The sequence below is a fragment of the Dendrobates tinctorius genome, unplaced genomic scaffold (assembly GCF_039654945.1).
Source record: "Dendrobates tinctorius isolate UK_male_01 unplaced genomic scaffold, ASM3965494v1 ptg000016l, whole genome shotgun sequence".
Taxonomy (NCBI): Eukaryota; Metazoa; Chordata; class Amphibia; order Anura; family Dendrobatidae; genus Dendrobates; species Dendrobates tinctorius.
The window spans coordinates 68,352,570-68,367,571 of NW_027361684.1; the positions used below are offsets into that span (position 1 = coordinate 68,352,570).

The 15,002-nt window shown below is 43.9% G+C and overlaps 1 protein-coding gene across 1 annotated transcript in view; it reads left to right on the forward strand.

Annotated features, from left to right (window-relative positions):
• The window catches only part of LOC141080608 (CD99 antigen-like protein 2), a 74,882-nt gene that overhangs the window by 31,438 nt on the left and 28,442 nt on the right, over positions 1 to 15,002 (forward strand). Inside the window, exons 2-3 of the mRNA XM_073565950.1 lie at positions 11,373 to 11,387; positions 13,103 to 13,135. Of these exons, the coding sequence (XP_073422051.1) occupies positions 11,373 to 11,387; positions 13,103 to 13,135 (48 nt within the window). The remainder of the gene's footprint in view (positions 1 to 11,372; positions 11,388 to 13,102; positions 13,136 to 15,002) is intronic.

Here is a 15,002-nt window from a genome sequence, read left to right on the forward strand (position 1 = left end):
TGCATGTTCCAAATTATTATGCACAGCAGAGTTTTCAACCTTTTTATTTTGAACAAAAAAATGGTCAATTGTGAAATTATAAGCATTATCAGCTTATTACAAAATGAAATCAAACAGTTTTCAAGTCAAAACTTTATTCTAGGTGATGTTACATTTGCACATAGGACCCCTTGTTGGAAAGAAGCTTCTGAACTCTCTCGTCCATTGAATTTGTCAGTTTTTGGATGGTTTGTGCTTCAGTTGTTTTGCATGTGGACAGAATACCCTCCCAGAGCGGTTGCTTAGATGTGAACTGCCTCCTGCCATCATAGACACTCCTTTTGATGATGCTCCAGAGGTTCTCAATGGGGTTGAGGTCAGGGGAAGATGGTGGCCACACCATAAGTTTGTCCTCTTTTATGTCCATAGCAGCCAGAGATGCAGATGTGTTATTTGCAGCATGAGACGGTGCATTATCATGCATGAAAATGATCTGGCTGCGGAAAGCACGGTTCTTCCTCTTGAACCATGGCAGGAAGTGCTGTTTTAGAAACTCTACATAGATTATGGAGTTCATCTTTACCCCTTCAGGGATCCTAAAGGGGCCAAGAATCTCTCTCCCCATGATTCCAGCCCAAAACATTACTCCACCTCCTCCTTGTTGGCGCCTTAGCCGTGTTTTCATGGGGTGTCCATCAACCAGCCATCCTCCACTCCATCCACCTGGACCATCAAGCGTTGCACGGCACTCATCGGTGAACAGAACAGTTTGGAAGTCAGTCTTCATGTGTCGTTTGGCCCAATGGAGCCGTTTCTGCTTGTGTGCAGTGGATAGAGGTGGTCAGAGGTTTGCAGCTGTGCGTAAGCCAACCTGTCGAAGGACCCTGCATCTTGTTGTTTGGGGGACGTTGGAGGCACCAGCAGCTTCAAAAACTTGTCTGCTGCTCTGACAAGGCATTTTGCAGCTGCTCTTTTAACCTCACGCAATTGCCTGTTGGAAAGAGTCCTCAATTTTTCCTTATCAGCACGCACACGTGTGTGCTGGGAATCAGCTACATACTTCTTGATTGTGCGATGATCACGATGAAGTGTCTTGGCAATGTTGATTGTAGCCATGCCTTGACCTAAATACTCCACAATTTGTTGCTTCTCAGCAGCCGACACATCCTTTTTCTTTCCTATTTTGGCAAAAAATGTAGGCTGCTTAATAATGTGGAACAGCCTTCTTAAGTAGTCTTGCCTTTATTTGGACACACCTCCCAAACTAATTTGCACAGGTATCTGCAATTGCTTTCAGTGATATAAAGAGGCCTGACACACATCACCATCAATAAGTTTAAATGACATACAAAAAAATTATAACCTTATCACTCCTAAACTTTTTGCATAATAATTTGGAACACAGTTTAGAATGCTGTAGATAAGCCCTGAAAGTCATCTTATAGCGGCCAAAACTGCTGACAGGCTCCTTTAAGGGCTTTCTTAATGGATCCATTTTGCTTAATGGGTTCAGATGGTCTCTGTAAAAAAAAATCAATAATCACGTGGACATTTTACAGATGTGTGAATGCAGCCTAAAGGCCCCGTCTCACACAGTGAAATTGTTAGCGAGATCGCTGAAACGTCACAGATTTTGTGACGCAACAGCGACCTTGCTAGCGATCTCACTACATGTGACACATAGCGGCAACCGGACCCCCGCTGCGATATCTCTGATCGTGCTCGAATGTCTTGGGCCATTTTTTGATTGCTGGTGTCCCACTGGCCAGCATGCATTTTTGTGTTTGACGCCGACAAGCGACCTCGTTGGCTACTCAGAACTCAGGGACGCAGGTGGGAGTCATCAGAATAGCTGCTGTGTGACCAGATACCAACGCCTGCCGAGGTCGTTATACGGATCGCTGGATCGTTGCTGCGTCGCTGAGTAGATCTGTCGGACAGCTTACTAGCGACCATTTAGTGACGTACCCGCGATCCTTACCAGGTCGTATCGTTGTCGGGATCGCTGGTGCGTCGCGTAGTGCAACGGTACCCTAAGTCTTTAAAATGGGGAGCCACATATGTTGCTATCTTTTCTCCTTTGGAAAAGATTGTCATTGCTGTTTCCTGAGAGGTCTGAGCTTGCGGTTGAGCAACATGTACACTACCCAAATGAATGACTGCCAGGGGCATCACTAGGAAATGCCGGGTCCCACAGCTAACTTTCAAATGTTCCCCCTCCCCAACTACCTTCATGTTTTCGTGCCCTTGTAAACATTGCTTTAGGCTTTCCGTCTTATTTGTCTGTTTCTGGGTCATCCATGTAAATACATACTTTGAGGCAATTTTTTTTTTTATGTTGAGACTAAGTTTATTAGTGCATAAACTTTAAATGGTTTACAATTTTTATTTTTTTATAACTCTTATCTGAGGGGCTGCCATTTTTATTTGGTGTGTGTTACTTGCACACCTCAAATGCAGTATTCCGAAGCCATAAGAGTATTGTGGTTGGCATCTGACCCAGTCTCCTGTACTGTGGTTGTAACACTTGTGAACTGGGAAGGCTCCAGAGTGTCCCCAGTTCACAACTGTAGGTGGAGCCCGACATCATTTTATCGTAGCTCAGTGCTGTGCGTTGGGTCCTTCTGTTACCTGTAATAACTTTGATATGAGCAAAGTTGTCATAACATTATGACACTCAGTAATGAGCTTTGATCACAGGACCATGCACCATGGCTTTGGTGGTGATATCATCCAGTTACATATACTCGCCACTTGGTGAAGTCACCGCTGTCCTGGTGCTTTTATCTTGTGCGCCCTCACAATTTATTACAGTGATCTGAAGGAGAAATCCTATTAATGCTCTCAAATCATGGTAACTACTGATGAGCACTCATCAGATCCAAGCATCAGAGCTGTGGCAGTGACTTCATCTAGATAGAACATGTCACTGGATGAAAACTCCTCCGCAGCCCTGGTGCCCAAACCTGGTGAGTGCTTACTTTTCATTACTGTAATTTGCTTACTGAAGCCCCAATTGCATGACTGCTCCACTCAGATCACAGTAATTGTCCACTGAGCCATATATCCAATTGTCATTTGTAATGTAGCCAGCTGAGCTGCCAATCTAATCCTATCATGTGTACTGACTGCGCAAATGTGTAATAACTATTGTGAAGGAAATTTGGTTAGGATAAATCTATCCCTGTGTGTGCTGTGGCTGTTCCCAGTTAGGGTCCCGTTTCACTGAGCGATGCACCAGCGATCCCGACAACGATACGACCTGGTAGGGATCGCTGGTGCGTCGCTAAATAATCGCTAGTAAGCTGCCAAACAGGCAGGTCTCTTCAGCGATGCAGCAGCGATCCAGCGATCAAACACACCGATGCGCGCTGGCCAGCGGGAAGCCGACGGCGAAAAAATGGCCCAGGACATTCCTACACGATCAGCGATATCCAGCAAGGTGGGGGTCGCTACTGCGTGTCACATGTAGCGAGATCGCTGTTACGTCACATAATCGGTGACGCATTAGCGATCTCGCTATGTGAGATGGGGCCTTTAGGCTGAGTATTTGAGTGCTCAAGAATGACATTGCACACCAAGGTGACAGAATAACATTCCATCAATACTGATGGTTTCTTGTACATACCTGTTTTTATCGTTGCATATAGAAAAGGGGTGGTTAGTTAATTACCATATGGTCAAGCTTCTATGTTGTTGGTTATTTGAATACATGGAAGATTGTGGTTTAGGCATAGAAGAAACTCTCATTAAGCAACTAATGTGTAACTGTCGCTTTTTCTGCAATTAAGCTAAAATTCGAGACATTAGCTCTGGACATCTGGAGGTCAGTTCCTCTTTTTGTCTGGAAAGTCCCAATACATTGTCTGATTTGCGGCGGTCATTTTAAGCAATTGATTATAGTGTATATATTATATTAGCTGTTAGTAAATATGCAAGTGAGATCTATATGAAATATATTCTATCATTTCAATCACACGATGATCTGAGCACTGCAGACACCATTATATGACTGCTCCCCTCAGATCTCTGTGAAGACAAGTGAGCAGCGCAGCGCCAACTAAGAGAACAGAATAAGTATTACCAGCCAACCTCGGCGATGCTGTCCACATCTCTGTATCCAGTGATTTTTTTTTTTTTTTTTTTTTTGCGCCGTATGGCGTACCGGAAATCTGAAGGTGCTTCAGCGGGGGAGGGGGAGCGGCGGCAGGAGCCGGTGGCTGCGAAGTCATACTCACCCCTTCCGTGCCTCCCTGAACGTCCCCTGCATCCTCCTTGTCCCAGCGCTGACAGCTTCTTCCTGCCTTCAGCGGTCACATGGTACTGCTCATTAAGCTCATGAATATGGATGCCCATGGGCGTGGAAGCATATTCATGAGCTTAATGAGCGGTACCATGTGACCGCTGAAGGCAGGAAGAAGCTGTCAGCGCTGGACAACGGAAGATTCAGGGACGTTCAGCGACGGCACAGCAGGGTGAGTATGAAGGAGGCGGTCATGGGCAAATATTGCGTACCGGCAAATATTTTTTTTAAAGCCCTGTCTGTATCACATTGCCGTCACCAACAAAATGGCGCTGCACTTCACTTTTCCTTTTGCAAAAACCCAGAAGGGGAGGCGTGACGTCAGAGACAGCAGATCCAGCTCATATTTACAGTACTGCATTGTAATCTGAGTTAGCAAAACACTAGGTTTTCGTAGCAAATGTCAGCAGCTGCTCCCCATAGTGTTTAAAATATCATTTTCATATTTTAGACCACTAAAAATGTTCAATACGGTTTTAAAAATGTGAATTGTTAAAACTTTAAATTATTTACATATGATACTTTTCTTTAAAGGTTCACTGAATGTTATTGTTCAATAGAATAGAATGTGAAGCATGAATGGGTTTTGGAGGCCCATAGAGGAGAGGAGACCATGGGACACATTCTCCTCATATCGTTGCTTATGTTAACCCTTTTATTAAAGGGGTTATCACACAATGGACTTCAATCACTTGTCTAGAGGATCATTCTGGAGCCCCTATTCCTTTTTAATGTGCAGTTGCAGAGAAGAGGGGGTTTTAGACGAGTGGTGGAGCAGGGTACCCTGCTGTCTCCTTCAGCATCTATGGGACTGATGGAGACAGCCAAGCAAAATACCATAGATGTTGACTGGAGCAGTCACCTACATGTCTCACTACCACGGCGATCAAACGCTCCCTCACTGGGGTCATGTATTTAGAATAAGGTGAGGGCTTTGGACTCCATTCTTGTGATTTAGTGTCCCAGTGATTCGATCTTTATCACAAAAATTGTGAATAATTGGCAGATATTCATATTCGCAACAATCATTGGGGGTCTAATCGCCTTGACCCCCATCCAGTTTCTCAAAATGCAGTCCCACATTTTTTGGGACTCATTCACACATTATTATTTTGCATACAAGTGCTATGTTTGTGTTTCATGGATAGCACTGTCTGCTATAAGGCCACGTGCACACGCTTTTGGTGAGTTTTCTACCTCAGTATTTGTTCCATTCCTGTCAGCCCCCCCCGTAATAAAGAATAAAATATAAAGGGGGGGTCCCATGGCCATACAGGCCGTAGATGGAGTATTAAAATTATTTATTTTAAGTCAGATTTTCTCCTTATAAAGTTATAATTTTGTTGTGGTAATCGGATTTTATGCAAGGTTTCTGAGAGGAATTCTTGGCGCCGTTTTTACGGGCCCCGATTGGTGGATTCAGATTTCCGGAGTATTTTCATTGGTTGATTTTGCTTTGACAGCTGTGGTGATAATATATAAATCCCTGTTTGGCAGTTTTTTCCTCACATGGCATTTCTCTGAAGAAAAAGATTTTCTCCCTCCCCTACTGTTTGAATCGAATGTCGTGAGGCTTATTTGTGAGAAAATCGCCCGCTAAGGGGCGGATTGTTTCTTCTGTGTAATTATTTTGGGTATTTAATATGGATTTATTTATGAATGGATTGGTTAATATTTATTTATTTAACCCAAAATAAACTCACGGCCATTTTTCATCCACTATTGTTGTGTCTGTGTTATTCATTTTAGTTATTTAATTAAATCGGTCTTGTATGGCCATGACTTTGGTTTACAATCAGAGGAAAAGTATAATAGAAACAACTCACCACTTCTGTATTTCTCACCCACTCCTGGTTTTGAATACAGATACTGAGGTCAAATACTGAACGTGGCCTAATGGTGAATGTGGCTGGTCACACGTCACACAAAAACAGAGACCTGTCCAATATTGATCCGAGTGTCAGGTCAAAATTGGCAATCCTTTCCATTTTTCATGGACTGAAAAATAGGTAAAGATGGGAAAGTGTAACTCAGCCCAAACTGTGATGGGAATGAGGCCTTTCTAGGCGTCTGTGCGCAGGAGGAATCTGGCGACAGGCAGGATGTTTTTTATAATCCGCATTACCTGTTTAATCCTCTGCTGCTCCCCATTGTCCTTTGTTTACCGGGCTGCAGTGGTGACGAGCCATCTTTCAGCATGTGACCACTGCTGACAATCAATGGCCCCAGAAGTATACGGCAGTGGGGCCAGTGACTGACTGCAGCGATCAAGTACTGTAGTTGGGACATGACTTTTAAAATGTTTTGTCCCTGAAGGGAATGTTTGTATAATGAAGCCTGCAGTCACATCTTATTGCACACCTGCTCTTTTTCTAACACGCGCATGTGGCACAAACTATTCACCCTGGCGAGGTCTGAGGCGACGTGAGCACTGATGACATAAAGGCTGCCTAATATGTGCTCTGGGGGAGGGGGCCACTTTCTATACTTGTCACAGGGCGGCCACTCATTTTATAGCTGGAAAAGTGGAAATAGGATCCGTTATGTTTACTTGTGTTATGGATTACAAAATACAACTAAACATAACGGATTCTATCTCCACTTTTCCTGCCGTAAAATGCATGGCAGTACTGTGATAGACTTACTGGATAGACATTGGGTTCACACGTTACCTAACTGCACAGCTCGAAGGGCTGTGGTTTTTTTTTTTATGCAGACTTTTTTTTTTATCTTGCAAAAAGGTCCCCAGGAACGGCTGTTTGGCACATGAGAAGCACACAAACTGGAATTCTGCTCGTCTGAATAAGCCCTAAATTACAAGCTGCCCTGGTTTCTTCTGGCTGTACGTTACAAACACAGAGGAAATTAATCATGAAGAATTAGTCATAGATTTTTTTTTTGTAAACCATAGTTTTGGCAGTGATTTCCGAAGTTACCAAGGAGACTAGTTTATAACCACAGAGAGAAACTTTAGTCACAAGTACTAGTTCACTTTTTTAATTCTTGATTTCCCTGTTTTTTACTGTGTAAAGTATGTCACAGGCTGAACTGAAGAGATGGTAGTTCACATGCAGAATGAAATGGGGGTATATGTGTTGTAGGGGTTCACCCTTTCAGGTAGGTATTAGGCAGCGTTCACACATGCAATACGGTTTGGTTCAGTTTTATTGCTTTCATAAAACTCCAAAGGATTCAATACCAAAAACAGCCTCTTCTGGGCGCAAAGGTATCACAGCAAATAACCAGTTCATTTACCAGGCACATATGGTCATGCTGGCACACTGAAACAGATTGCAGTCCTTTCTACCTGAACAAACTTTATACACAGAAGTGGTATGTTCCTACCAGTCTGTGTATCCCCTCCTGCATCTTCCAGCCCAAACAGAAGTGTTCAATTCCAGGCACAGTTCACAGTGAACAGGATGTAGCTTCCACATGGTTTTCTGCAGCTCCAACACACAGACAGCTCAGCTTTCTTAGCTGCCCCAAGCAGTTTCCATTTAGAGAGAGATCTTGGCATGTCTCTCTCCCTGCTATGGTTCGCATTTTGGCTGGTCACTCACTAGCAGCACTCTTGACTCTACTTAATTCAGCAGACTGCCACATCTAGTGAACACAGGCCCTGGTTCTTGGCTACAGCTAGCCAGGTGCATCTAGTCAAGACCTGCAGTGCTAGAATTTAACCCAGTCCCACCTGGCTCTGCTACAGTGTACATGATGAAATGGTCGTATACTGTACAGGATAACATAACGGCATACATTTACAGGATGATATGGTGGCATACATGTGAAAGAAGCATAATTTTCACAGTTTGCCCCATTTTAAATAGTAAGTTCACATTATGCATTTAAAACAAATCTGTCAGATATACACAGTACAAACGGCATCCATTGCTAAATAGAGCGTAGACCTGATGAGGCTGGTGTAATTACATGGAACATCCATGTCAGAGTGGCTGTATAATCCTTTAATGAAAGTTTACTGTATTCTCCTCCCTTTTTAACAGCTCCTCAGTGTCTCTCCTCACTGCTACTTCTGAGATATGGCACTGCTCAGTAGAAGCTGCAGCTGTCAGTATGGGTGAACGAAGATTGCATACACTTATGAGTGCTCTTGCTCTGAAACTGGACTCTTAAAAATCTCATCTTAATATCGGGGTTATACAATCATTCTTACATGGATTCATTCTTCATATGGTCTGAGATCTATTTCACAATGTAAACAGTTTGGGAAATCTAGTGGTGGTATCTGATATAAAGGGTCTGATCCTGCGACGGAAATGACCATGACATTGGTTCCACCTTGCCGTGTCTTTACAGTTTTCCCTGTACTTTTCCCTCCGGGTCACGTGGTCGTTCAGGTAACAGCGGCGGGCCTCATTCTTATAATTGATGGTCTGTTCTTAGCTTAGTATCAGAGTTGGTCTTACTGCCAAAAACCATTGCTTAATGAAGGTGTCCAGTCACCTCCATTGTATAGTGCTCATTGTCGTACTTTTCGTGGTGGCTGATATTGCAGATTTGTCCCATAGTCTCATTCAAGTAGCATGCTCAGCTACAAGATGAATCGGGAAACTGCAATGAACAGAACAGATGCATGAGCTGACTGCCTGTGCCTGCTGAACAATGGGATGGCATAGGTGCTGTGAAGAACAGCTACGGCTCATTACCTACGCCCTTTTCCTTTGGGATTGTCTCCTAGTCTGTTTCTCCCCTTATACCGGCACCTGCTCTTACCCCCCTGTGCATATGGCGGAGTCTGTAGTGTCTTCAGGGACCACAGAGCTGAAAAACATCAGCAAAACATCATTTCTATATTCAGATAGACAGTCTGGAAAAGTAAATGATTTCTATTCACCAGAACAGAAATCAAAGTTATGAGTGTCTGTGTGCCTTTTTTTTTCTGTTACTTGTGATGTACTGCAAAATAGGATCTAAGAAAAAGCAAAACGTAGCAAATAGCTGAGGAGATGAGCAACACGGTTCATGTTTCACGGTAGATGACTCATGGTCACGTTCCTGTATGTGATGTCTGTAGAGGTCCGTACTGAAATATACAGCAGGACTGTAGGACTTTCTAAACAGGCGTGGCGGATAATGAAATTGTAGTATGGAATTCCAAAACTTTACCAAACATGTCATACATATTTTTTTTCATGGGAGTTTTTTTTTTTTTTTTTTTTATGAAGCTATAGACATATAATTGTGTGACTCTTATCAAATATAATGATCCCCGCTTCATTGATTTTGTCTATGTTTTTTGTCTTGTGGTATTGGTTGCCGTTTTTGGCAAAAATTGCACCAAAACCCTGGCGAACTCAAGAAAAGAAAAAAAACAAAAAAAAAACACGGGATGGGGTAGGAGGACTGGGGTGAAGCTGTCAAATTTAGCAACTTTTTAGATGGTCACATTTGATGAATTGGGCTACAACATCTGAGTAAGAAACATCTGGAGTTGCTAGACTATGTCCATAAGGCAGGAAAAAAACAAACCGGAAAACATGCTTTCAGAAAAGGTGCAAATAGAATAATGGAATGGGTGGAAAAAAAAGAGCAAAGCACTCAAAACTAGACAAAAACAGTTGTAAAGGCAACGATGAATCGGCACCAATATGAACGATATTTAAAAATGATGTTCCCAGTTTTTAAAGGTTATGGCTACCTTTACAAACTAAAATGATTTAATCTAGAATAAAAAATGCAGCAATTTTATGCACTGGATGTATTTCACATTACAGCTGTTTCACTGATTCTTGATGGATTTTTTTTTTAAACTTCTCTGTGGACGTTTCATTTTTCTTCCCTGTGCCACTGGCCAATCAAAACCTAGAGAAGGCCACAGCTGCAGCTGAGCTCGACGTGTTCTCTGGAGACTAGATTTGTCCCGCGTGACCATGATGAGGACTTTGCAGTTGCCATGTACCTTCTCCTCCAGCGAAGCTGTTCTCCTGGGCTGCAGGAAAGTGGCAACTGCGGAGTGAACACCCTGAGATAGGCTATAGATGTGAGCGCCTCTGTGGCCGGTTTACTCTTTTCTTCTATGACATGGCTATGTTTTGACTGGTTCGCATCGTAGAGGAGAAAAAGCAAACTCCTCCAGAGAAGTTCTGTGATGTATGCTTAGTTACTTGTAGGGAACATTTACAATTTGGCTGCTCTTTATTACCAATGGGCACAACCTTGGAATGGGAATTTGGATACCCTGTCTCTGGTGATGGACAATACTAGTGTACCCAAAAACCATGTGGTGTCGGGAGAAATCTCCTGCCTGCACCCATTTACTGTCAAAATTCTTAGCTTAAAACGCACGCTTACAGTTCACCCCTCCGAGCTGTGTTCATGCTCTTCAGCCTATGAAGTTTGGCGTGAGTGAGCTGTGGTAAACCAGCGCTGCCCATCACCAGAGAGGGAGGTTATATCCAGATTCAGGAGGCGGACCTGTGTGCAGAAGGCGCTCGGTCACACCAAGGGTGCACTCTACTTAGCATGAGGGAACAAGAAGTGTCCTTCAACACGATGGAGGGACAGATTTCTACAGTAAAGGTATATTATTGGAACTATGTACTTCGTTTAAAAATAATGTATTTTGGAGGAGTGTCCATTTTCTTCAGCTATAAAAGACTTGTGGTATTCCCCATAAGATTACAATTCTGAGTGTTTCTCAGATCTCAGCAGTTTCGCTCTATTTCTTCTTGGAATGAATAAAGTGACACCGGAGTGTTACCATTTGTCCCCTACAAGGGACATGTCCCTGCTGTGTGATGACCAGCAGCTCTGATAGGACCATGTAGCAACACGCCTAAGTGGCAGGAAACCTGGTAATGCCCATTTGTCAGATTTATTCACAATAAAGGCGTAACCGAGAACTGCAAATGGTTTTTATGGGGAAGCAAATATGTACTAAAACAGGCAGGTTGGACTCCGGCGCGCGCTGCAGTTTATTTATTTTGTTTCGTCTTCATTATCCGGGTTTAGTTTAGCGATATTAGCTTCTCGCATGTTGTGGTGCTTTCTTTGTCCTATAAACACCATAAGATGCTTATACGACTGTATTTCACTTTTTGACCTTTTCCTTTTTTTCCCCTTCTAGGCCAAGAAGACAGTGGTAAGTTTTGTTATGTAGTGATTCTTTCTAGTATTTTAAAGGGGTTATCTGAAATAAAAAATGAAGCCATACATTCTGCGAGGTGATCGCCAACCACACGTTTTTTCAAGTAGCAATTAATGGGCACCTGTCAGGAAATGTCGCCCTAACCACAGGCAGCGTGAAATACTGACCGGCTGCTCCCTCCTTGGAAAGGATTGTGTTTTAGCTACTTGAACACGTTAAGTATTTGGTGCAGAAATTTCTGCCTCTCTCGGCAGGAATAACAATGTAAAACAGATGTGTTTTTTCCAATGCGTTTTTGTGGCAGTTTTTCCCCACTCATCAGTGTGGGTGAGATCTGCAGCAAAAATGCTGGAAGGATTGACATCCTGCACCAAATCTGCAAGTCGCAAATAAGGAACTTGTGCACGAGACTTCAGGATTATCATTTAATTTGCTGGCATCATGAAACCCTTCAGGGTTTGTGACAAACCTGAAACGTGTACAGGCCCTTACTGTGACTTGCAGCAGAGCCCAGGGAGAGGTGTCAGCTGGACTACTCCCCTTTTGGCTTTTCCCCACCTGGCTCTGCTTGATTCACCGGTCTTTCCTTGTAGACAAATGCGGTGAGACCCGTCAATCAAAGCAGGCGGGGAAAAGATTCGCCCTGCAGACAATTTTGCTTTTTCCATTTTGCGTGTAGAATGTGGATCACTAAAATAAGGGCAATTTTTTGCAGCTTTATTTTGCTTGTGGATAAGGCAGCATGACTCTACAGATAGGCTTCTTTAGCATTGCACAGTGCCCGCGACTTATCAGTTTATTATAGAGTTTAGTGTGGACTGCCTGTATATTATAAAAGACGGTGACTCGGGGGATTCCTGTATATTATAAAGGACGGTGACTCGGGGGATTCCTGTATATTATAAAGGCTCGGTGACTCGGGTGTCTCCTTTTTGACTCCCGTAGACACACTTGCAGCTTTCACTGCTACATTACTTGGCATATTTATGTGCTTATCAGATTACAACATCTGGATGCTGTCGTCAGATTAGGAGCGGGTGCTGTACTGAGCTTATTCATCTGACTGGTGTGTGGATCTGCAGTACCCAGTCATGGCCACTATAGAATTGTCGCGGCTGCGTTGTTCTGGCAGTATCCCAGAACTTCTGGAACACAGCTGATCGGTGGATGCCGGATGTCACACCCCATAATCATCTAGCCTAAGGATTGCCATCAATAAAAAAAGAAAAAGTAGTGGCCAACCCCTTTAATTACACTGTTGGTCATTGCCTTTAAAACATGACTAACTTGTGGTAGTTGCATAGGTGGAAAAAGACAGATCCATCATCCATTCTAAAGCATAATCATGTATAATTGATTTATAAGCAACAATTGCGTTTGTTGTGAGAAAAGCATACAGCTCTTTATAAAACGCTGTCCGTGTCGGCCATTACTACCTCTTGTGGCAGGCATCCACAGTCTGCTCTAACTGTAAAGAACCCTTATTTCGGTAATAAAATCGCCTTTCCTCCATGCGTCCTTTATAAGGTCCTTAGAAGGAGTAAGTCATGTGCTGTATCGACCACATGTATTTATACATGTACACGAGATCTCCTCGGAGGCTTCTTTTTTTTTTTTTTCTAAGTTAAATATGTTCCACTTTAAAGTGATAAACCATTTTTTTTTTTTTTTTTTTTAATGATTTTTCTTTTTTTCTTGTTATACTGCAGATTTTGACTTGTCAGATGCGTTTGGGCCAGATGGTAAGACTGACTTCATTATTTTTAGATATGAATATGATTTTGGATTGCTTTTATTAAACATACGGGCCATTTTCTCGTCCGTGTTAATGAGGGGCCGTGGTGGAGTCCGTGGCTCCTGATTCACGAAGAGGTGCACTCTTCTTCGTAAATCTGGAGCTTCTGACTAGTGGGGTGTACTTCCGTACGCTATGCCAGAAATCTCACTCCAGCTAGTGACTGGCGTACAATTTCTGTTGCAGGAAACGCCACAGCTCCTAATGAATTCGACAAGTTGCGGTGTCGCGCCCCAGAGCTGGGAGAAACTGGTGTGAAAATGCCAAGTCGCAGAATTTTAGTGCAACTCTTCAGTTGCGCCAAAATTTTGCGACTTTTCAAAGGTTTTATGCCACGTTGCTTTGCATCGGGATCACTTTATTTTTAAATGAGGATACAGAAAAGTAGACAAATGGAAACATGGTGCCTCAGGCCAGGATCACACTACCGTGTGTGAAGCGAGAAACTCGCACGAGTCTCTCGCATCAACACTCTGCTCTACCGCCGGCATTCGGACTGGAGCTGCGGCTGCATAGAAATACATGCAGCTGCAGCTCCGGTCCTAAGTGCCGGCAGCAGCGCCGAGTGTTGATGCGAGAGACTTGTGCGAGTTGCGCGGCTCCTAGATACCTGATGTTTACCTCGGAAACCGGCGTACACGCCGGTTTCCAAGGTAAACAGCGGGTATCCAGGAGCCGCGGTTCCTGGATACCCGACGTTTACATTAGAAACCAGCGTCGATGGTCCTGATCGCTGGGGCTGTCTGTGACAGCTCACCAGCGATCGCCTAACGATGTCCCAGCGATCCCATCATGTCGGATCGTTGGTGGGATCGCTGGGACATCGTTATGTGTGAAGGGGGCTTTAGAGACTGTTATGTGACAAACAAGATCAGAGGAAAAGAAGATCCTTCTCAGGACGTGTCCTGCATGTACAGTACAAAGATTGCCGGCTGTCCTACTGTACTAATAGCCGAATGGGAGGAAACTTTTATCCCCACAGTTATGTAATGTCATGTAAACATATGGCGATAATCATGTGCAAATGCTTTAACTGCAGCTAGTTTTATCTCTGTGATGTGCTGTCTGTAGCTGAGCGGCCTGTCAGCCTGACTCGGTCACATTAACCCCTGGCTGCAACATTACATCAACACGGAACATTACATCAACACTGAACATATGGTTATCTCCCATCTCTCCCTCCCTGTAGTGGCCTGTGGTGCTTCCTCTCCCCCTCCCTGTAGTGGCCATGTTCTCCCATCTCCCCCTCCCCGTAGTGGCCTGTGGTGCTTCCTCTCCTCCGCTCTGCATGTGATCACCACGTCTCCCCCTCTCCTCCCTACAGCTGGAGGGCTTGTGCTGCACATACAGGACAGATTGACTGCTCAGCAGTGTACAGCACAGTCTGGTGAATGTGCCGACATTGAGTAAAAACTGTTCAACAGCTTCCTGAACAAAAGGATCCTTAATTTCCTCACCCAGCATAACGTCCTCAGCAAAAGTCAAGCAGGGTTCATGCCAAACCACCGCACTATACCTACCACATCTACACCCTGCACAGCCTTGTTCAGAGTCACGTCTACAACACAAAGCACGGGAAGATGTACGCTTGTTATATGGATTTTAGAAAGGCTTTTGACTCTGTGTGGCACCCGGGCCTGTTACTGAAACTGCTGGAGAGCGGAATAGGAGGAAAGACCTCTGATGTCATCAAGCGCTCCTTCACCGAGAACCGCTGCAGCGTAAGTGTGAATGGTAGAAGAATGGCTGATTTCCAGTGGAGTAAGACAGGGCTGCACCCCAAGTCCAACGGTTTTCAATATTTGCATCAACGA